At 47.8% G+C, this 24,645-nt stretch overlaps 1 protein-coding gene across 10 annotated transcripts in view; it reads right to left on the bottom strand.

Annotated features, from left to right (window-relative positions):
- The window catches only part of NCOR1 (nuclear receptor corepressor 1), a 320,571-nt gene that overhangs the window by 151,775 nt on the left and 144,151 nt on the right, over positions 1-24,645 (bottom strand). For all 10 annotated transcript variants that reach the window (XM_075335195.1, XM_075335194.1, XM_075335193.1 and 7 more), the window contains exons 13-14: positions 22,615-22,669; positions 2,885-2,986 (exon numbers count right to left, since the gene is read on the bottom strand). In XM_075335195.1, coding sequence (XP_075191310.1) covers positions 2,885-2,986; positions 22,615-22,669 — 157 coding nt within the window. The remainder of the gene's footprint in view (positions 1-2,884; positions 2,987-22,614; positions 22,670-24,645) is intronic.

Raw genomic sequence — 24,645 nt, 5'->3', positions numbered from 1 at the left:
ATCAGCTGATGCGTCAGGTGACTGCATCAGGTGATCCACCGCCAGGTCCTGCAAGCAAGGTCCTGCCCCGGGGAGACTGCACACAGCCAGAGCGGCGGTACCGAGACAGGGGCTGGGAGCGGGCATGGCACCGGGACCCTGCAGACAGGTGAGTATATATGACATTTTTTTTTTTCTACTGTTCACTTTTGTTTTCGCCGCTGCCTCCACCTCCCGCCCAGACATGGCGCCGCACGGAGCTGACATGCACAGGACGGGAGGTGGACGCAGCGGTGACGGTACCGGGAGGATTCACGCTTCTGTGTTTACCAACAGAAGGAATCCTCTTCCTGTACACGTCACTTTACTGCCCACCCATTGCGTTTATAGCTGCGTTTTTAGTCATAGAAACGCGGCTATATGCGTTTTTCATTGCGTTGTTGAACATCTCATTGAACTCAATGGGTGAAAAACGCAGTGAAAAACGCAGAAATAATTGACATGCTGCATTTTTGTGGTCACCACAAAAACGCAGCTACAAAAAAACGCTGTGTGCGGACAGCACTTATGGAAACCCACAGACATTGCTGGGGAAGCAATGTCACTGCGTTTTCAGCACAAAAACGAGGTAAAAACCGCCGCTAAAAACGCGGCAAAAACGCCTAGTGCGCACAAGGCCTTATGGTGAAGAATCAACAAGTGTAACACAATTGTGAAGTTGAACAAAATTTATTGCTTATTTTAACCCCTTCAGCCCCAGAGCGGTTTCCGTTTTTGCGGGTTTTTTTTTTTTTGCTCCCCATCTTCCGAGAGCCGTAACCTTTTTATTTTTCCGTCAATCTTGCCATAGGAGAGCTTGTTTTTTGCGGGACGAGTTGAACTTTTAAATGAAAACATAAGTGTTACCATATAGTGTACTGGAAAACAGCAAAAAAAATTCCAAGTGTGGAACAACTGCAAAAAAATTGTGATCACACAATAGTTTTTGGTAAATTTTATTCACCGCGTTCATTTTATGGTAAAACTGATGTGTCACTGTGCTGCCTCAGGTTGGTGCGAGTTTGTAGACACCAAACATTTATAGGTTTACTTGTATCTAAGGGGTTGAAAAAAAATTCACAAGTTTGTCCAATAAAAGTGGCGCATGTTTTGCGCCATTTTTAGAAACCCGTAGCGGTCTCATTTTTCAGGATCTATGGCTCAGCGATGGCTTATTTATTGCGTCTCGAGCTGACATTTCTAATGGTACAATTTTTGCGCAGATGCTAAGTTTTGATCATCTGTTATTGCATTTTGCACAAAACTTGCGGCGACCAAAAAACAAAATTTTGGCGTTTGGAATTTTTTTGCCGCTACGCAATTTACTGATCAGATCAATTGATTTTACAGTTTGATAGATCGGGCGTTTCTGAACACGGCAATACCAAATGTGTATATTTTTTATTTTTTTTAACCCTTTAATTTTCAATGGGGTGAAGGGGGGGGGGGGTCATTTGAACGTTAAGGTTTTTTTTTTTTATTTTTTAAAATTTTTTTTTTTTATTTTACTAGTTCCCCTAGGGGGCTATATAGATCAATAATCCGATCGCTCTGCCCTATCTGTAGATTTCAGCTGAGAACTGCAGATACGCTGCTTTACTCTCCGTGCTGGCACTATGCCGACACTGAGAGGAAGTGACTCATGATAGCTACAGGCATCATTACATGACCCTGTGCTACCATGGCAACCACCGAAAGTCACGTGATCACGCACGTGACTTCCGGTGGGGGCAGCAGTAAGTAAAAGTAATGGCCGCGTGCACATACATCTCGCCGCCAGACTTTGGCGGCGAGATGTAAGGGGTTAAATATTGTGGGTGGAATGCGATTCCACTCGTAACATGCAGGCACACATGTCAGCTGTTGAAAACAGCTGATATGTGCGCAGATCGCCGCAACCTGCCCACACCAGGGGGCGGGGATTAACCTCACACGATCCATGACGGATATATCCGTCATTGGTCGTGAAGGGGTTAAACTTTTGTAAAAAAAAAAAAAAAGAAACTAAAAATTGGAGCGTGCAATATTATTCGGCCCCTTTACTTTCAGTGCAGCAAACTCACTTCAGAAGTTCATTGAGGATCTCTGAATGATCCAATATTGTCCTAAATGACTGATGATGTTCTTGATTCTTCACCATAAGATTAACATTGACATCCTTATGTGTGAAGCCTGAAATGTGGGAAAAGGTGGAAAAATTAAAGGGGGCCGAATACTTTTGCAAGGCACTGTATTTTATATATCTATATATCTATATCTCTCTCTCTCATAGATATATATATTTAATGTTATTTATTTTTAATGGGGGATTTTAATTTTTATATATTTTTTGTATTTTTAAGTATTTTTTTCCATTATGTTCAGTCTGTATGGAGCTTAAACCTATATTTGTCCATTTGCTTACACTTTACACTGCACTATTCTGTCATTTGCGGTCTCTAATGAAGCGCCGACATCACACCGGTGATAAAATGGCAAAGACGGAGGCCTTCAGCAGCTGCCACAGTAACCCATCAGTGTCCCAGGACTGTGTCATGGAAGGCTGATGGGAACCAGAGATTGAGAAAAGCATTTAAATGGTTAACAGCGATGATCAGAGCTCTGGCCCGGTTGCTGCTGCTGTTAGACGCAGATGTCAGCTATGTAAAGTAGCATCCATCTACGGCGTGCGAAGGGAGCTCAGCCCCTCAACCCCTCTACACGCGGGCACCCCATTGCAGGACAAACACCCATGTGAGTGACGGGATTAATATCCAATTTTAATAAGCACTCTCCCCATGTCCATGCTTTAAACATCCTGTTTTGTTTCTAAACACGCAGCCTCCAGACAAGACAACGACATAACACACAGGTAACGAACACACACCTGGTTTCGGCCTCTTCTTTTGCCGTAGTTTCTTCTTACAAGAGCTTTAAAGTTTTCATTTTTCTTAGTTAAATAATAATATAGCACACAATCCGCAATGTTCTGAAAAGAAGGGAAGTATTCAAGATGGCTCATTAGTGTCTCATAACAGCAGAAAACATGAAATAAAATGATAATATGGTGACAAGTGAAGCAGACAATGCCTTCATGCTGCACAGGGCTCATTCTGGCAGCCGTGTATGGCCTACTCTCAAACAATGGGACACTTCTTAGAAAAGATACTTTAAAGCTTCCTCTGTGCCTTTCATCCAACCAGGAAAAGCACTCCCCTGCCCTGTGCCTCGCACAGAGAAAAGTGCCCCCTCCCCACAGTGTGGCTCCCACAAGGAAGAGAGCCCTTCTCCACGTCGCTAACTAACAATAACACCTCCTCAGTGCCTCCCACCTACAATAACGCCTCCTCAGTGCCTCCCACCTACAATAGCGCCTCCTCAGTGCCTCTCACCTACAATAAAGCCCCCTCAGTGCCTCCCACCTACAATAAAGCCCCCTCAGTGCCTCCCACCTACAATAACGCCTCCTCAGTGCCTCCCACCTACAATAACGCCTCCTCAGTGCCTCCCACCTACAATAACGCCTCCTCAGTGCCTCCCACCTACAATAACGCCTCCTCAGTGCCTCCCACCTACAATAACGCCTCCTCAGTGCCTCCCACCTACAATAACGCCTCCTCAGTGCCTCCCACCTACAATAATGCCTCCTCAGTGCCTCCCACCTACAATAATGCCTCTTCAGTGCCTCCCACCTACAATAAAGCCCCCTCAGTGCCTCCCACCTACAATAAAGCCCCCTCAGTGCCTCCCACCTACAATAACGCCACCTCAGTGCCTCCCACCTACAATAACGCCTTCTCAGTGCCTCTCACCTACAATAAAGCCCCCTCAGTGTCCCACATACAATAAAGCCCCCTCAGTGCCTCCCACCTACAATAAAGCCCCCTCAGTGCCTCCCACCTACAATAACGCCTCCTCAGTGCCTCCCACCTACAAAAACGCCTCCTCAGTGCCTCCCACCTACAATAACGCCTCCTCAGTGCATCCCACCTACAAAAACGCCTCCTCAGTGCCTCCCACCTACAATAACGCCTCCTCAGTGCCTCCCACCTACAATAAAGCCCCCTCAGTGCCTCCCACCTACAATAAAGCCACCTCAGTGCCTCCCACCTACAATAAAGCCCCCTCAGTGCCTCCCACCTACAATAATGCCTCCTCAGTGCCTCCCACCTACAATAAAGCCCCCTCAGTGCCTCCCACGTACAATAACACCTCCTCAGTGCCTCCCACCTACAATAACGCCTGCTCAGTGCTTTCCACCTCCATCCCCAGTGCTTCCATCTAACAAAACAGCCTCCTTAGTGTTTCTTATCTACTGTAACTACTCCTCAGTGCTTCCCACCTCCTCCTCTGAATCTCTTAAGTACAATTACGCCTTCTCAGTGCCTCCCACCTACAATAACATCTCCTCTATGCCGCTCAAATGCAATAATGGCTATTTCTATAGCACCAACATATTCCGCAGGATTTTACAATTCAGAGGAGGCATCTACAGACAATATTAGACATTACAGATTAACCAATTCAACAGATACCAAGAGGAGTGAGGGCCCTGCTCACAAGATTATAATCTAGAACATCTCCTTTGTGCCTCCGACTTGGATCCCTCAGTGCATCGCAGCTACAATAACGCCTCCTCAGTGCCTCTATCCTACAATAACTCCCCCTCAGTGCTTCCATCCTACAATAACGCCACCTCAGTGCTTCCATCCTACAATAACGCCACCTCAGTGCTTCCATCCTACAATAACGCCACCTCAGTGCTTCCATCCTACAATAACGCCCCCTCAGTGCTTCCATCCTACAATAACACCTCCTCAGTGCTTCCATCCTACAATAACGCCACCTCAGTGCTTCCATCCTACAATAACGCCACCTCAGTGCTTCCATCCTACAATAACGCCTCCTCAGTGCTTCCATCCTACAATAACTCCCCCTCAGTGCTTCCATCCTACAATAACGCCACCTCAGTGCTTCCATCCTACAATAACGCCCCCTCAGTGCTTCCATCCTACAATAACACCTCCTCAGTGCTTCCATCCTACAATAACGCCTCCTCAGTGCCTCTATCCTACAATAACTACCCCTCAGTGCTTCCATCCTACAAATAAGGCCTCCTCAGTGCTTCCATCCTACAATAACGCCTTCTCAGTGCTTCCATCCTACAATAACTCCACCTCATTGCTTCCATCCTACAATAACGCCTCCTCAGTGCTTCCATCCTACAATAACGCCACCTCAGTGCTTCTATCCTACAATAACGCCTCCTCAGTGCTTCCATCCTACAATAACTCCCCCTCAGTGCTTCCATCCTACAATAACGCCTCCTCGGTGCTTCCATCCTACAATAACGCCTCCTCAGTGCTTCCATCCTACAATAACGCCACCTCAGTGCTTCCATCCTACAATAACGCCTCCTCAGTGCCTCTATCCTACAATAACTACCCCTCAGTGCTTCCATCCTACAAATAAGGCCTCCTCAGTGCTTCCATCCTACAATAACGCCTTCTCAGTGCTTCCATCCTACAATAACTCCACCTCATTGCTTCCATCCTACAATAACGCCTCCTCAGTGCTTCCATCCTACAATAACGCCACCTCAGTGCTTCTATCCTACAATAACGCCTCCTCAGTGCTTCCATCCTACAATAACTCCCCCTCAGTGCTTCCATCCTACAATAACTCCCCCTCAGTGCTTCCATCCTACAATAACGCCTCCTCAGTGCTTCCATCCTACAATAACGCCTCCTCAGTGCTTCCATCCTACAATAACTCTTCCTCAGTGCTTCCATCCTACAATAACGCTACCTCAGTGCTTCTATCCTACAATAACTCCTCCTCAGTGCTTCCATCCTAGAATAACGCCTCCTCAGTGCTTCCATCCTACAATAACGCCTCCTCAGTGCTTCCATCCTACAATAACGCTACCTCAGTGCTTCTATCCTACAATAACGCCTCCTCAGTGCTTCCATCCTACAATAACGCCTCCTCAGTGCTTCCATCCTACAATAACGCCTCCTCAGTGCTTCCATCCTACAATAACGCTACCTCAGTGCTTCTATCCTACAATAACGCCTCCTCAGTGCTTCCATCCTACAATAACGCCACCTCAGTGCTTCCATCCTACAATAACGCCACCTCAGTGCTTCCATCCTACAATAACGCCACCTCAGTGCTTCTATCCTACAATAACGCCACCTCAGTGCTTCCATCCTACAATAACGCCACCTCAGTGCTTCCATCCTACAATAACGCCTCCTCAGTGCTTCTATCCTACAATAACGCCTCCTCAGTGCTTCCATCCTACAATAACTTCACCTCATTGCTTCCATCCTACAATAACGCCACCTCAGTGCTTCCATCCTACAGTAACGCCACCTCAGTGCTTCTATCCTACAATAACGCCTCATCAGTGCTTCTATCCTACAATAACGCCTCCTCAGTGCTTCCATCCTACAATAACGGCACCTCAGTGCTTCCATCTTACAATAACGCATCGTCAGTGCTTCCATCCTACAATAACGCCACCTCAGTGCTTCCATCTTACAATAACGCATCGTCAGTGCTTCCATCCTACAATAACGCCTCCTCAGTGCTTCCATCTTACAATAACGCCTCCTCAGTGCTTCCATCCTACAATAACGCCACCTCAGTGCTTCTATCCTACAATAACGCCTCCTCAGTGCTTCCATCCTACAATAACTCCACCTCATTGCTTCCATCCTACAATAACGCCTCCTCAGTGCTTCCATCCTACAATAACGCCACCTCAGTGCTTCTATCCTACAATAACGCCTCCTCAGTGCTTCCATCCTACAATAACGCCACCTCAGTGCTTCCATCCTACAGTAACGCCACCTCAGTGCTTCTATCCTACAATAACGCCTCCTCAGTGCTTCCATCCTACAATAACGCCACCTCAGTGCTTCCATCTTACAATAACGCCACCTCAGTGCTTCCATCCTACAATAACGCATCCTCAGTGCTTCCATCCTACAATAACGCCACCTCAGTGCTTCCATCTTACAATAACGCCTCCTCAGTGCTTCCATCCTACAATAACGCCTCCTCAGTGCTTCCATCTTACAATAACGCCTCCTCAGTGCTTCCATCTTACAATAACGCCTCCTCAGTGCTTCCATCCTACAGTAACGCCACCTCAGTGCTTCTATCCTACAATAACGCCTCATCAGTGCTTCTATCCTACAATAACGCCTCCTCAGTGCTTCCATCCTACAATAACGCCACCTCAGTGCTTCCATCCTACAATAACGCCTCCTCAGTGCTTCCATCTTACAATAACGCCTCATCAGTGCTTCCATCTTACAATAACGCCTCATCAGTGCTTCCATCTTACAATAACGCCTCCTCAGTGCTTCCATCTTGCAATAACGCCTCCTCAGTGCTTCCATCTTACAATAACGCCTCATCAGTGCTTCCATCTTACAATAACGCCTCCTCAGTGCTTCCATCTTACAATAACGCCTCCTCAGTGCTTCCATCCTACAATAACGCCACCTCAGTGCTTCTATCCTACAATAACGCCTCCTCAGTGCTTCCATCCTACAATAACTCCACCTCATTGCTTCCATCCTACAATAACGCCTCCTCAGTGCTTCCATCCTACAATAACGCCACCTCAGTGCTTCTATCCTACAATAACGCCTCCTCAGTGCTTCCATCCTACAATAACGCCACCTCAGTGCTTCCATCCTACAGTAACGCCACCTCAGTGCTTCTATCCTACAATAACGCCTCATCAGTGCTTCTATCCTACAATAACGCCTCCTCAGTGCTTCCATCCTACAATAACGCCACCTCAGTGCTTCCATCTTACAATAACGCCTCCTCAGTGCTTCCATCCTACAATAACGCCTCCTCAGTGCTTCCATCTTACAATAACGCCTCCTCAGTGCTTCCATCTTACAATAACGCCTCCTCAGTGCTTCCATCCTACAGTAACGCCACCTCAGTGCTTCTATCCTACAATAACGCCTCATCAGTGCTTCTATCCTACAATAACGCCTCCTCAGTGCTTCCATCCTACAATAACGCCACCTCAGTGCTTCCATCCTACAATAACGCCTCCTCAGTGCTTCCATCTTACAATAACGCCTCATCAGTGCTTCCATCTTACAATAACGCCTCCTCAGTGCTTCCATCTTACAATAACGCCTCCTCAGTGCTTCCATCTTACAATAACGCCTCATCAGTGCTTCCATCCTACAATAACGCCTCCTCAGTGCTTCCATCCTACAATAACGCCTCCTCAGTGCTTCCATCCTACAATAACACCTCCTCAGTGCTTCCATCCTACAATAACGCCACCTCAGTGCTTCTATCCTACAATAACACCTCCTCAGTGCTTCCATCTTACAATAAGACTTCCTCAGTACTTCCATCCTACAATAACGCCTCATCAGTGCTTTCATCCTACAATAACGCCTCCTCAGTGCTTCCATCTTACAATAAGACCTCCTCAGTACTTCCATCCTACAATAACGCCTCCTCAGTACTTCCATCCTACAATAACGCCTCCTCAGTGCTTCTATCCTACAATAAAGCCTCCTCAGTGCTTCTATCCTACAATAACGCCTCCTCAGTGCTTCTATCCTACAATAACGCCTCCTCAGTGCTTCTATCCTACAATAACGCCTCCTCAGTGCTTCTATCCTACAATAACGCCTCCTCAGTGCTTCCATCCTACAATAACGCTTCCTCAGTGCTTCCATCCTGCAATAACGCCTCCTCAGTGCTTCCATCTTACAATAACGCCTCGTCAGTGTTTTCATCCTACAATAACGCCTCCTCAGTGTTTCTATCCTACAATAACACCTCCTCAGTGCTTCCATCTTACAATAAGACCTCCTCAGTGCTTCCATCCTACAATAACTCCTCCTCAGTGCTTCCATCTTAAAATAACGCCTCCTCAGTGCTTCCATCTTACAATAACGCCTCCTCAGTGCTTCCATCTTACAATAACACCTCCTCAGTGATTCCATCCTAAAATAACGCCTCCTCAGTGCTTCCATCCTACAATAACGCCTCCTCAGTGCTTCCATCTTACAATAAAGCCTCCTCAGTGCTTCCATCTTACAATAAGACCTCCTCAGTACTTCCATCCTACAATAACGCCTCATCAGTGCTTTCATCCTACAATAACGCCTCCTCAGTGCTTCCATCTTACAATAACGCCTCGTCAGTGTTTTCATCCTACAATAACGCCTCCTCAGTGTTTCTATCCTACAATAACACCTCCTCAGTGCTTCCATCTTACAATAAGACCTCCTCAGTGCTTCGATCCTACAATAACGCCACCTCAGTGCTTCCATCCTACAATAACGCCTCCTCAGTGCTTCAATCTTACAATAACGCCTCCTCAGTGCTTCCATCTTACAATAACGCCTCCTCAGTGCTTCCATCTTACAATAACGCCTCATCAGTGCTTCCATCTTACAATAAGACCTCCTCAGTACTTCCATCGTACAATAACGCCACCTCAGTGCTTTTATCCTACATTAACGCCACCTCAGTGCTTCCATCCTACAATAACGCCGCCTCAGTGCTTCCATCCTACAATAACTCCTCCTCAGTGCTTCCATCTTAAAATAACGCCTCCTCAGTGCTTCCATCTTACAATAACGCCTCCTCAGTGCTTCCATCTTACAATAACACCTCCTCAGTGATTCCATCCTAAAATAACGCCTCCTCAGTGCTTCCATCCTACAATAACGCCTCCTCAGTGCTTCCATCTTACAATAAAGCCTCCTCAGTGCTTCCATCTTACAATAAGACCTCCTCAGTACTTCCATCCTACAATAACGCCTCATCAGTGCTTTCATCCTACAATAACGCCTCCTCAGTGCTTCCATCTTACAATAAGACCTCCTCAGTACTTCCATCCTACAATAACGCCTCCTCAGTGCTTCTATCCTACAATAAAGCCTCCTCAGTGCTTCTATCCTACAATAACGCCTCCTCAGTGCTTCTATCCTACAATAACGCCTCCTCAGTGCTTTTATCCTACAATAACGCCTCCTCAGTGCTTCCATCCTACAATAACACCTCCTCAGTGCTTCCATCTTACAATAAGACCTCCTCAGTGCTTCGATCCTACAATAACGCCACCTCAGTGCTTCCATCCTACAATAACGCCTCCTCAGTGCTTCAATCTTACAATAACGCCTCCTCAGTGCTTCCATCTTACAATAACGCCTCCTCAGTGCTTCCATCTTACAATAACGCCTCATCAGTGCTTCCATCTTACAATAAGACCTCCTCAGTACTTCCATCGTACAATAACGCCACCTCAGTGCTTTTATCCTACATTAACGCCACCTCAGTGCTTCCATCCTACAATAACGCCTCCTCAGTGCTTCCATCCTACAATAACGCCGCCTCAGTGCTTCCATCCTACAATAACGCCTCCTCAGTGCTTCCATCCTACAATAACTCCTCCTCAGTGCTTCCATCTTACAATAACGCCTCCTCAGTGCTTCCATCTTACAATAACGCCTCCTCAGTGCTTCCATCTTACAATAACGCCTCATCAGTGCTTCCATCCTACAATAACGCCTCCTCAGTGCTTCCATCCTACAATAACGCCTCCTCAGTGCTTCCATCCTACAATAACACCTCCTCAGTGCTTCCATCCTACAATAACGCCTCCTCAGTGCTTCCATCCTACAATAACGCCTCATCAGTGCTTCCATCTTACAATAACACCTCCTCAGTGCTTCCATCTTACAATAACACCTCCTCAGTGATTCCATCCTACAATAACGCCTCCTCAGTGCTTCCATCCTACAATAACACCTCCTCAGTGATTCCATCCTACAATAACGCCTCCTCAGTGCTTCCATCCTACAATAACGCCTCCTCAGTGCTTCCATCCTACAATAACGCCTCCTCAGTGCTTCCATCCTACAATAACGCCTCCTCAGTGCTTCCATCCTACAATAACTCCTCCTCAGTGCTTCCATCTTACAATAACGCCTCATCAGTGCTTCCATCTTACAATAACGCCTCCTCAGTGCTTCCATCTTACAATAACGCCTCCTCAGTGCTTCCATCTTACAATAACGCCTCATCAGTGCTTCCATCCTACAATAACGCCGCCTCAGTGCTTCCATCCTACAATAACGCCTCCTCAGTGCTTCCATCCTACAATAACACCTCCTCAGTGCTTCCATCCTACAATAACGCCTCCTCAGTGCTTCCATCTTACAATAACACCTCCTCAGTGATTCCATCCTACAATAACGCCTCCTCAGTGCTTCCATCCTACAATAACGCCTCCTCAGTGCTTCCATCCTACAATAACGCCTCCTCAGTGCTTCCATCTTACAATAACGCCTCCTCAGTGCTTCCATCTTACAATAACGCCTCCTCAGTGCTTCCATCTTACAATAACGCCTCATCAGTGCTTCCATCTTACAATAACGCCTCCTCAGTGCTTCCATCCTACAATAACGCCTCATCAGTGCTTCCATCTTACAATAACGCCTCCTCAGTGCTTCCATCCTACAATAACGCCTCATCAGTGCTTCCATCTTACAATAACGCCTCCTCAGTGCTTCCATCCTACAATAACGCCTCCTCAGTGCTTCTATCCTACAATAAAGCCTCCTCAGTGCTTCCATCCTACAATAACTCCTCCTCAGTGCTTCCATCTTACAATAACGCCTCATCAGTGCTTCCATCTTACAAAAACACCTCCTCAGTGCTTCCATCCTACAATAACTCCTCCTCAGTGCTTCCATCCTACAATAACTCCTCCTCAGTGCTCCCATCCTACAATAACGCCTCCTCAGTGCTTCTATCTTACAATAAGACCTCCACAGTACTTCCATCGTACAATAACGCCACCTCAGTGCTTCTATCCTACAGTAACGCCACCTCAGTGCTTCCATCCTACAATAACGCCTCCTCAGTGCTTCCATCCTACAATTATTATTATTATTATTATTATTTATTTATAGAGCACCATTAATTCCATGGTGCTGTACATGAGAAGGGGGTTACATACAAAATACGTATACAAGTTACAGTAGACAGACTAGTACAATAACGCCTCCTCAGTGCTTCTATCTTACAATAAGACCTCCTCAGTACTTCCATCCTACAATAACGCCTCATCAGTGCTTTCATCCTACAATAACGCCTCCTCAGTGCTTCCATCTTACAATAAGACCTCCTCAGTACTTCCATCCTACAATAACGCCTCCTCAGTGCTTCTATCCTACAATAAAGCCTCCTCAGTGCTTCTATCCTACAATAACGCCTCCTCAGTGCTTCTATCCTACAATAACGCCTCCTCAGTGCTTCTATCCTACAATAACGCCTCCTCAGTGCTTCCATCCTACAATAACGCTTCCTCAGTGCTTCCATCCTGCAATAACGCCTCCTCAGTGCTTCCATCTTACAATAACGCCTCGTCAGTGTTTTCATCCTACAATAACGCCTCCTCAGTGTTTCTATCCTACAATAACACCTCCTCAGTGCTTCCATCTTACAATAAGACCTCCTCAGTGCTTCGATCCTACAATAACGCCACCTCAGTGCTTCCATCCTACAATAACGCCTCCTCGGTGCTTCCATCCTACAATAACGCCTCCTCGGTGCTTCCATCCTACAATAACGCCTCCTCATTGCTTCCATCCTACAATAACGCCTCCTCAGTGCTTCTATCCTACAATAACGCCACCTCAGTGCTTCCACCCTACAATAACGCCTCCTTAGTGCCTCTATCCTACAATAACGCCTCCTCAGTGCTTCCATCTTACAATAACGCCTCCTCAGTGCTTCCATCCTACAATAACGCCTCCTCAGTGCTTCCATCTTACAATAAGGACTCCTCAGTTCTTCCATCTTACAATAACGCCTCCTCAGTGCTTCGATCCTACAATAATGCCTCTTCAGTGCTTCCATCCTACAATAAGGCCCCCTCAGTGCTTCGATCCTACAATAACGCCACCTCAGTGCTTCCATCCTACAATAACGCCTCATCAGTGCTTCCATCTTACAATAACGCCTCCTCAGTGCTTCCATCCTACAATAACGCCTCCTCAGTGCTTCCATCTTACAATAACGCCTCCTCAGTGCTTCCATCCTACAAAAACGCCTCATCAGTGCTTCCATCTTACAATAACACCTCCTCAGTGCTTCCATCCTACAATAACGCCTCCTCAGTGCTTCCTTCCTACAATAACGCCTCCTCAGTGCTTCCATCCTACAATAACGCCTCCTCAGTGCTTCCATCTTACAATAACGCCTCATCAGTGCTTCCATCTTACAAAAACACCTCCTCAGTGCTTCCATCTTACAATAACACCTCCTCAGTGCTTCCATCCTACAATAACTCCTCCTCAGTGCTTCCATCCTACAATAACTCCTCCTCAGTGCTCCCATCCTACAATAACGCCTCCTCAGTGCTTCCATCTTACAATAAGACCTCCACAGTACTTCCATCGTACAATAACGCCACCTCAGTGCTTCTATCCTACAGTAACGCCACCTCAGTGCTTCTATCCTACAATAACACCTCCTCAGTGCTTCCATCTTACAATAAGACCTCCTCAGTACTTCCATCCTACAAAAACGCCTCATCAGTGCTTTCATCCTACAATAACACCTCCTCAGTGCTTTCATCCTACAATAATGCCACCTCAGTGCTTCTATCCTACAATAACGCCTCCTCAGTGCTTCTATCCTACAATAAAGCCTCCTCAGTGCTTCCATCCTACAATATCGCCTCCTCAGTGCTTCCATCTTACAATAACGCCTCCTCAGTGCTTCCATCTTACAATAACGCCTCCTCAGTGCTTCTATCCTACAGTAACGCCTCCTCAGTGCTTCTATCCTACAATAACGCCACCTCAGTGCTTCCATCCAATAACGCCACCTCAGTGCTTCTATCCTACAATAACGCTTCCTCAGTGCTTCCATCCTACAATAACGCTTCCTCAGTGCTTCCATCCTACAATAACGATTCCTCAGTGCTTCCATCCTACAGTAACGCTTCCTCAGTGCTTCCATCCTACAGTAACGCTTCCTCAGTGCTTCCATCCTACAATAACGCCCCCTCAGTGCTTCCATCCTACAATAACGCCCCCTCAGTGCTTCCATCCTACAATAACGCCCCCTCAGTGCTTCCATCCTACAAAAACGCCCCTTCAGTGCTTTCATCTTACAATAACGCCTCCTCAGTGCTTCCATCTTACAATAATGCCTCCTCAGTGCTTCCATCTTACAATAAGGACTCCTCAGTTCTTCCATCTTACAATAACGCCTCCTCAGTGCTTCGATCCTACAATAATGCCTCTTCAGTGCTTCCATCCTACAATAAGGCCCCCTCAGTGCTTCGATCCTACAATAACGCCACCTCAGTGCTTCCATCCTACAATAACGCCCCCTCAGTGCTTCCATCTTACAAAAAGGCCTCCTCAGTGCTTCCATCTTACAATAACGCCTCCTCAGTGCTTCCATCCTACAATAACGCCTCCTCAGTGCTTCCATCCTACAATAAGGCCCCCTCAGTGCTTCCATCCTACAATAACGCCTCCTCAGTGCTTCCATCCTACAATAACGCCCCCTCAGTGCTTCCATCCTACAATAACGCCCCCTCAGTTCTTCCATCTTACAATAAGGCCTCCTCAGTGCTTTCATCCTACAATAAGGCCCCCTCAGTGCTTCCATCTTACAATAACGCCTCCTCAGTGCCTCGAGTATAAGGATGAGGGAGATGGGTGAGGTAATGACAGGCGTCTCTTATCTTGCACAGTGCTGTTTTACTGCAGACTACCATCCCTGTACATCGCTGAGAGAATACATCAAAGTTAGACAATCAAGGATGACCGTCTGCAGTTAAACAGCTCTGTAACTTATGAAAAATGAGCATGATCCAGTTACAGCACATAATTAATGGTTACAGGTCTCATATAAATATGAGTTTTATAGTGGAGACAGGATTGCTAGCACATTTAACAGGGTAGATGCTGTGGCTAGAAGCAGATCCAGTCTGTATGAGCATGGGGCAGCCTTCCAGTTATAGTGATCGGCGCACCCACACTTTGTTATCTGTCTTAGTATTTGTCACTAAAGATGGATTTTCAATAAAAACGTAGTGAAAAGCAAGTTAGAAAGAAGGAAGAAATGTGATGACTAGCACTTTGTGGACTAATTTATTCTGACTGAAAGTTATAGTTGTTGTAGTGAGCATCTGTTGTGATTAAAGGGGTTGTCCAGGTTTTGGATGATCGTCTGCAGTCAGTCTATCAAACTGCAGACTTCTGAGCCTCACAGCACATGCACTGCACGTTATCAGAATTTTCCATTGTCTGCAGCGAGGGAGGGCTGTCATGTGACTACAAGTATGAGATTTACTTACTTTTGGCTGCATTCCGACTAGATGTGTGCGGCTACATACTTGTGGTCAAGTAAGCGCCTGCTCTCACTGCCAGCATCAGAGAATCCTGACAGTGTGCAGTGCACGCATTGTGAGGATTCAGAAGTCTGCAGTCACAGCATGAGTGTAGACGTTCATCCAAAACCTGGACAACCATTTAAAGGGAACCTGTCATCAGAAATTTTGCTTTAAACCTAAATGTTTCCCCTTCTGCAGATCCTGGGCTGCATTCTAGCAAAATTCCTGTTGTTTTTTTGTCCCCTTTTAAACCAAATATAATACTTTATAAAGTTGTACCTTTTGGGATGCAAATCTTCTAAATCGTCCATGGGGTCGGGCTCTCTGGTGTCCGTTACTGTCCCTCCTGCCGATTTACGCCGTCTCCCAACGCTCCATTTCATACTTCAGGACGCCGCACAGTGCGCCCGAGGTCCAGCGCATGCGCAGTGCCAATGTAGCGGGACTGTGCACTGTGTGCACAGTGTGACCGCTGGTGACGTTTGCGCAGGCACGAGATTATGGGAGGCGCTGTGATTGTCATCACAAGTGCCCACCCATAATCTAGTGCCCGCGCTTTCCCCTCTGCCTTCAACATTCTGCGCAAGCTCTGGCCATATCACCGCACGTCTCCTCTTTCCCATCTTTCCCTGGAGCAGGAAATAGATGGGAGGAGCGGAGCAGGACACCACCGGCTACGGCCAGCGCTTGCGCAGAACGCTGAAGGCAGAGGGGAAAGCGCGGGCACTAGATTATGGGTGGGCACTTGCGATGCAATCACAGCGCCGCCCATAATCTCGTTCGGGGACGGCGTAAATCGGCAGGATGGACAGTAACGGACACCAGAGAGCCCGCCCCCATGGATAATTTAGAATATTTGCATTCCAAAAAGGTACAACTTTATAAAGTATTATATTTGGTCTAAAAGGGGGCAAAAAAACAACAGGAACATTGCTAGAATGCAGCCCAGGAGCTGCAGAAGGGGAAACTTTTAGGTTTAAAGCAAAGAAGGGAATTTTGTTACTTACCGTAAATTCCTTTTCTTCTAGCTCTTATTGGGAGACCCAGACGATTGGGGTATAGCTACTGCCCTCCGGAGGCCACACAAAGCACTACACTAAAAAGTGCAAGGCCCCTCCCCTTCTGGCTATACCCCCCCGTGGTATCACGGGTACTCCAGTTTTAGTGCCAAAGCAAGAAGGAGGAAGCCAATAACTGGTTTAAACAAATTAACTCCGAGAAACATCGGAGAACTGAAAAAAACCGTTCAACATGAACAACATGTGTACCCGCAAACAACAAAAAAATCCCGAAGGACAACAGGGCGGGTGCTGGGTCTCCCAATAAGAGCTAGAAGAAAAGGAATTTACGGTAAGTAACAAAATTCCCTTCTTCTTCAGCGCTCTATTGGGAGACCCAGACGATTGGGATGTCCAAAAGCTGTCCCTGGGTGGGTAAAGAAATACCTCATGTTAGAGCTGCAAAAAAACAGCCCTCCCCTACGGGGATGTCACTGCCGCCTGCAGGACTCTTCTACCTAAGCTGGCATCCGCCGAAGCATAGGTATGCACCTGATAATGCTTGGTGAAAGTGTGCAGACTGGACCAGGTTGCTGCCTGGCACACCTGTTGAGCCGAAGCCTGGTGACGTAATGCCCAGGACGCACCCACGGCTCTGGTTGAGTGGGCTTTTAGCCCTGAAGGAACCGGAAGCCCCGCAGAGCGGTAGGCCTCTAGAATTGGTTCTTTGATCCATCGAGCCAGGGTGGCTTTAGAAGCCTGCAATCCCTTGCGCGGACCAGCGACAAGGACAAAAAGTGCATCGGAACGGCGTATGGGCGCCGTGCGGGAAATGTAGATTCTGAGTGCTCTCACCAGATCTAGCAAACGTAAGTCCTTTTCATACCGGTGAACCGGATGAGGGTAAAAGGAAGGCAAGGATATATCCTGATTAAGATGAAACGAGGATACGACCTTAGGGAGAAACTCCGGAATGGGGCGCAGCACTACCTTGTCCTGGTGGAACACCAGGAAAGGAGCCTTGGATGACAAAGCTGCCAGCTCAGACACTCGCCGAAGCGATGTGATCGCGACAAGAAACGCCACTTTCTGTGACAGTCGAGAAAAGGAAACGTCCTTTAGAGGCTCGAAGGGCGGCTTTTGCAGAGCAACAAGTACTCTGTTCAGATCCCATGGGTCTAACGGCCGCTTGTACGGGGGCACAATATGACAGACCCCCTGTAGGAACGTGCGCACCTTAGGAAGACGTGCTAGACGCTTCTGAAAAAACACAGACAGTGCCGAGACTTGCCCTTTAAGGGAACTGAGCGACAAGCCCTTTTCCAACCCCGATTGCAGGAAGGAAAGAAAGGTGGGCAATGCAAATGGCCAAGGGGATACTCTCTGTGCAGAGCACCAAGATAAGAAAATCTTCCACGTCCTGTGGTAGATCTTAGCAGACGTTGACTTCCTAGCCTGTCTCATTGTGGCTACGACTCCTTGAGATAATCCTGCAGACGCTAGGATCCAGGACTCAATGGCCACACAGTCAGGTTCAGGGCCGCAGAATTCTGATGGAAAAACGGCCCTTGGGACAGTAAGTCTGGTCGGTCTGGCAGTGACCACGGTCGACCGACCGTGAGATGCCACAGATCCGGATACCACGATCTCCTCGGCCAGTCTGGGGCGACGAGTATGACGCGGCTGCAATCGGATCTGATCTTGCGTAACACTCTGGGCAAGAGTGCCAGAGGTGGGAAGACGTATGGGAGCCGGAACTGCGACCAATCTTGAACTAATGCGTCTGCCGCCAGAGCTCTTTGATCGCGCGACCTCGACATGAATGCCGGGACCTTGTTGTTGTGCCGGGACGCCATTAGGTCGACGTCCGGCACTCCCCATCGGCGACAGATTTCCTGAAACACGTCCGGGTGAAGGGACCATTCCCCTGCGTCCATGCCCTGGCGACTGAGGAAGTCTGCTTCCCAGTTTTCTACGCCGGGGATGTGAACTGCGGATATGGTGGAGGCCGTGGCTTCCACCCACATCAGAATCCGCCGGACTTCCTGGAAGGCTTGCCGACTGCGTGTCCCCCCTTGGTGGTTGATGTATGCCACCGCTGTGGAGTTGTCCGACTGAATTCGGATCTGCCTTCCTTCCAGCCACTGCTGGAAGGCTAGTAGGGCAAGATACACTGCTCTGATTTCCAGAACATTGATCTGAAGGGTGGACTCCTGCGGAGTCCACGTCCCCTGAGCCCTGTGGTGGAGAAACACTGCTCCCCACCCTGACAGACTCGCATCTGTCGTGACCACTGCGCAGGATGGGGGCAGGAAGGATCTTCCCTGAGACAATGAGGTGGGAAGGAGCCACCATTGTAGAGAGTCCTTGGCCGTCTGGGAAAGAGAGACTTTCCTGTCCAGGGACGTTGACTTCCCGTCCCATTGGCGGAGAATGTCCCATTGAAGTGGGCGCAGATGAAACTGCGCAAAGGGAACTGCTTCCATGGCTGCCACCATCTTCCCGAGGAAGTGCATGAGGCGCCGTAAGGGGTGCGACTGGCCCTGAAGGAGGGATTGCACCCCTGTCTGTAGTGACCGCTGCTTGTTCAGCGGAAGCTTCACTCTCGCTGCTCGAGTATGGAACTCCATGCCAAGATACGTTAGTGACTGTGTCGGAGACAGATTCGACTTTGGAAAGTTGATGATCCATCCAAACGTCTGTAGAGTCTCCAGTGTAGCATGTAGACTGAGTTGGCATGCCTCTTGAGAGGGTGCCTTGACAAGTAGATCGTCTAGGTAAGGGATCACCGAGTGTCCCTGAGAGTGCAAGACTGCTACCACTGCCGCCATGACCTTGGTGAAAACCCGTGGGGCTGTCGCCAGACCAAATGGCAGAGCTACGAACTGAAGATGTTCGTTTCCTATCACAAAACGTAGAAAACGTTGATGTTCTGTAGCAATTGGCACGTGGAGATAAGCATCTTTGATGTCTATTGAGGCAAGGAAGTCTCCTTGAGACATTGAGGCCACGACAGAGCGGAGGGTTTCCATCCGGAACCGCCTGGCGTGCACATGTTTGTTGAGCAGCTTTAGATCCAGAACAGGACGGAACGAGCCGTCCTTTTTTGGAACCACAAAGAGATTGGAGTAAAACCCTCGCCCTTGTTCCTGAGGCGGTACAGGAACCACTACTCCTTCCGCTCTTAGGGAGTCCACCGCCTGCAGCAGGGCATCTGCTCGGTCTGGATGTGGGGAGGTTCTGAAGAACCGAGCTGGAGGACGAGAACTGAACTCGATTCTGTACCCGCGCGACAAAATGTCTGTCACCCACCGGTCTTTGACCTGTGACATCCAAATGACGGAAAAGCGGGAGAGCCTGCCCCCAACCGGAGATGCGGAGGGGGGGATCTGGATGTCATGAGGTGGCCGCTTTGGAAGCGGTTCCTCCATTTGCTTTCTTGGGGCGCGCGTGAGCCCGCCAGGAATCTGAGCTTCTTTGCGTCCTCTGAGTCCCTTTGGACGAGGAGAATTGTGTCTTGCCCGAACCTCGAAAGGACTGAAACCTCTGCTGCCACTTTTTCTGCTGAGGTTTGCTTGTTCTGGGCTGGGGTAAAGAAGAGTCTTTACCCTTGGACTGTTTAATGATGTCAGCCAATGGTTCGCCAAACAGTCTATCTCTAGATAAAGGCAGACTGGTTAAACATTTTTTGGAACCAGCATCTGCTTTCCAGTCCTTTAACCACAAGGCTCTGCGCAAAACTACCGAATTGGCGGACGCCATTGAGGTGCGGCTGGTAGATTCTAGGACCGCATTGATAGCGTAAGACGCGAACGCGGACATCTGCGAGGTAAGGGACGCCACTTGCGGCACCGCTGGATGTAAGATAGCATCCACTTTTGCTAAACCAGCTGAAATAGCTTGGAGTGCCCATACGGCTGCGAATGCTGGAGCAAACGACGCGCCGATAGCTTCATAGACAGATTTTAACCAAAGGTCCATCTGTCTGTCATTGGCATCCTTAAGTGAAGCGCCATCCTCCACTGCAACTATGGATCTAGCTGCAAGTTTGGAAATCGGGGGGTCAACTTTTGGACACTGGGTCCAGCGCTTGACCACATCAGGGGGAAAAGGAAAACGTGTATCCTTAGAACGTTTAGAGAAACGCCTTTCTGGATGAGCGTCGTGTTTCTGGATTGACTCTCTGAAGTCAGAGTGATCCAAGAAAGCACTTAATTTACGCTTGGGATAGAGGAAACGAAACTTCTCCTGCTCTGCAGCTGCCTCCTCTGCTGAAGGGGCTGGGGGAGAAATATCTAACAGTCTATTGATGGCTGAGATAAGATCGTTTACCATGGCGTCCCCATCCGGGGTATCCAGATTGAGAGGGGTTCCAGGATAAGACTCCTGATCACTCTCATCAGACGCATCACAGGGAGACTGAATGCGCTGAGACCCTGAGCAGTGTGATGACGTTGAGGGTCTTTCCCAGCGAGCTCGCTTAGGGTGGCTGGGGCCATCATCTGAGTCATAATACTCAGCCTGGGAAGCCGGGGACCCCCTTGCAGTCTGGATTAAATCCAACTGAGGGGGATTAGAGGACAGAGACCTCGCCGTGTCCATAGACTGAGCCCCAGGCATGGATTGCAACGTTTCAAGGATTTTTGCCATAGTCACAGACATATTATCCGCAAAAACTGCAAAGTCTGTCCCTGACACCGGGGCAGGACTTACAGGCGTCTCAGCCTGGGTCACTATCTCTCCTGACTCCGGCTGGCGAAGCAGCACCGGATCTGAGCATTGCACACAATGGGGGTCCTTGGAGCCTGCTGGTAGAGCAGCCCCACATGCAGCACACGCAGTGTACACAGCCCTAGCCTTGGCAGCCTTGCGTTTTGCGGATGACATGTTGCTGCCTCCTCAGAGTGATCTGGGTATACAGCCAGGAAGCGACCTCACAGTGCAAGCAATAAGGAAATATATATATGTCCAGTGACACAGTACACTAATACACACTGAGGCACTAGAGGGGCCAGCTGAAAAGCCGCTTACCGCCCGCTTAAGAGCGGGTGTGTGATCTCCAAAGCCCCCTAGTCCAGGTCTCCCAGAGCCTTGCGTCCTTCCTCCAGCCAGATGTTCTGTAGCAATTGGCATGCATGTAATGGCTGCCGGCGTCCTGAGAGAGGAGGGGGGGCGGGCCCTGGGCGTTCCTGGCTAAGAGCGGGAAGCCTGCTTCCCTCTGTGCCTAGTGAGAGGGCTGGAGCATGTAAATCAGGCTCCAGCCCTCGTCGCTGCCGTGAAACAGCGTCTCTCCCCTACCCTGATTGACAGGGTGGGGGCGGGAACGAATCGGAGCTGCCGGCGTCCTAGGCCGCAAAAGCCGGGGACTAGATTTATAAACGCCACCGCCGTAAAAGCGCGGTCGGCGTGTCCCCGGCGAACTAAAAGTCACAGCAGCGCCGCCGGTCCAGCGGGGGTCGGCGCTGCGTTCCCACACACAGAAAAAAGTCCCCCAGTAAACTGCAGGAACACTAGCTCTAGCGTTACGGTCCCCGGCGCACTACAACACCCAGCCAGCCCGGAGTGTATCTGTGCCTGCCGGGGACACAGAGTACCTGTATGATGCAGGGCCATGTCCCTGATGGTACTCCTGCTCGGCATCCACCAGGTTCTATGGGTCTGTGGATGGAGCCCGGCGTCAGAGCTTAGAGGCCGGCAGGATCCCACTTCCACAGAGCCCTACAAGGGGATGTGGAAGGAAAACAGCATGTGGGGCTCCAGCCTCTGTACCAGCAATAGGTACCTCAACCTTACAACACCATCCAGGGGTGAGAAGGGAGCATGCTGGGGGCCCTATATGGGCCCTCTTTTCTTCCATCCGAAATAGTCAGCAGCTACTGCTGACTAAAATCTGTGGAGCTATGCGTGGATGTCTGACCTCCTTCGCACAAAGCTTGAAAACTGGAGTACCCGTGATACCACGGGGGGGTATAGCCAGAAGGGGAGGGGCCTTGCACTTTTTAGTGTAGTGCTTTGTGTGGCCTCCGGAGGGCAGTAGCTATACCCCAATCGTCTGGGTCTCCCAATAGAGCGCTGAAGAAATTTCTGATGACAGGTTCCCTTTAAGTTTCATGAAAAAAAAAGAGATTGCATTGTCAATCTCTAGAACATCTTTTGCACAGATCATGCCACAGAAAAGATATAAACACGAATTACCTTTCTTTCAAGACAGGTAGCAATAAGTCCGAAGTTTTTAGGATGTTGTACAAATCTACCAAATGAAAAGAAAAATATATTAAGATATAGAAGCAATACGATGGAAGAAACAATATAAAAAAACAATAATACAGAATTGAAAAAGAAAAAAAAAAAATTTTTAAAATGTGATTGCCAATAAACATTTTTTCTTATAAACACAATGGGCCTGATACAGCACAGCTTTTACGCCTATTGTAAAAAGCTTTGAAAAGTCGTATAATTTTGGCACAACTTGAGGTTACGCTAATATTATGCGACTTTTGGCATTCTCACTCCATGAAGTGGGGGGAGCGGAGGCGGGATGGGGCAGCATTATGAGCAGCAGCGTTCTCTACACAACTAATCTTAATCCAGCAGGGAGTGGAGTATTATTTGTGGAGATCTGCACACATAGGGTTACACCACTTGTCCAACATTCCTGGTTCACAAAGATGCATATGTGTCTGACTCCAGAATTACCCGTCCCCCCCCCCCCATTGAGACCAGAGTGATACTGCTAACCCCACCGACTGCACAAAACATTGCTCTGAAGTGTGCGTGTGTAGTGCCCACATAAAGCTCAATAGTAAGTCCATGGAGCTGTTAAGCGCCCTGTCAGATGGAGTATATGATCAATAAATGCACTAATGAGCCCGTACACCGCTCTGTGTGCGCGCTGTATGCAAGAGCTGCGCAATTCAGATCAGAAAGCTGTGTGAATATTTGGTGGCGGCTCACAACCCTGATCCTCCCCGATCGTCGGCGACACATATACATGCAGTCATGGCCAAAAGTGTTGGCACCCTTGAAATTGTTCCAGAAAATGATTGCAATTACACATGCCAGATCTAAATCCCATTGTGGAAATATCTTAACCCCTTCACCCCTGGACAATTTTCTGTTATTCGTTTTCTCCTCCCTTTCTTTGAAGCACAATAGCTATTTTATATTTCCGTCAATATAACCATACGAGGGCTTGTTCACTGTGGGACAAGTTGGACACTATTCTGCCCTATATTGTACTGGAAAACATGTACAAAATTCAAAGTGCAGTGAAATTTAAAAAAAAAAAAAAAGTGCATATTCTTTTTTTTTTTTTTTTAATTATTATAATAATAATAATAATATTTACCATGTTCTCTATATAGTAAAACTGACCTGGCAATATAATTCCTCAGGTCAGTACAAGTACGAATGTATCTAACAAGTATAATTTTAGTTTCATTTAAGTGATAGTAAAAAATTTCTGAAATGTCAAAAAAGAATTGTGTTTTTGTTACCATTTTCCGAGACCCAGAACGTTATTTTTTGCTCAGTGATCATTTATTTTTTGTGTCTTGAGCTGATGTTTTTAATTATACCATTTTGGGGTAGATCCAAGGTTTTGATTGCCTTTTCTTCCATTATATTGCCATTGTGTAGCGACCCCCGAAACGCCTTTTACCGATCAGATATCATTTGTTGTATTTTTATAGATTGGGCATTTTTGAACACAGCGATACCAAATATATGCATTTTTTTCTTTAATTATTCTATTTCCAATGGGGCAAAAGGGGGTTGATTTGAACTTTTGTGGGAGGTTTTTTTTTAGAAATTTTTTTTCTTGTCTTTACTAGTCTCCTAAAGGGACTTGAAGCTGACACTGTCCAATCGCTTCAGTACGGCTCTGTAGAGCAGAAATGCTGATCTCCTGTGAACACTGGCACTCCGCCAATGTTCACAGGAAGTGAGTCATGACAGTGAAAGGGGGCTGTTACCCAGGGTCATCTGATGACCCATTGGCACCCCGTGATCATGGCAGTGGGAAATGGCGCACTCCCTGCCGGCAAGCATTAAATCTGGCAGTCAGAGACTGGATCTCTAATTCACCCACGCCTGTTACCTGCACATGTCAGATGATCAGATCATGCAGGCTCACAAGGATATATTTATATCTATATATATAATTGCCTTATTCTGTCTGTCTGTCTGTCTGTCTTGCTCCAAAATTGTGTCCTTACGGTGACACAA

The sequence above is a fragment of the Anomaloglossus baeobatrachus genome, chromosome 2 (assembly GCF_048569485.1).
Source record: "Anomaloglossus baeobatrachus isolate aAnoBae1 chromosome 2, aAnoBae1.hap1, whole genome shotgun sequence".
NCBI lineage: Eukaryota > Metazoa > Chordata > Amphibia > Anura > Aromobatidae > Anomaloglossus > Anomaloglossus baeobatrachus.
The sequence above is the reverse complement of the archived record's forward strand: the minus strand, read 5'-3'. Positions and strand labels throughout refer to the sequence as shown.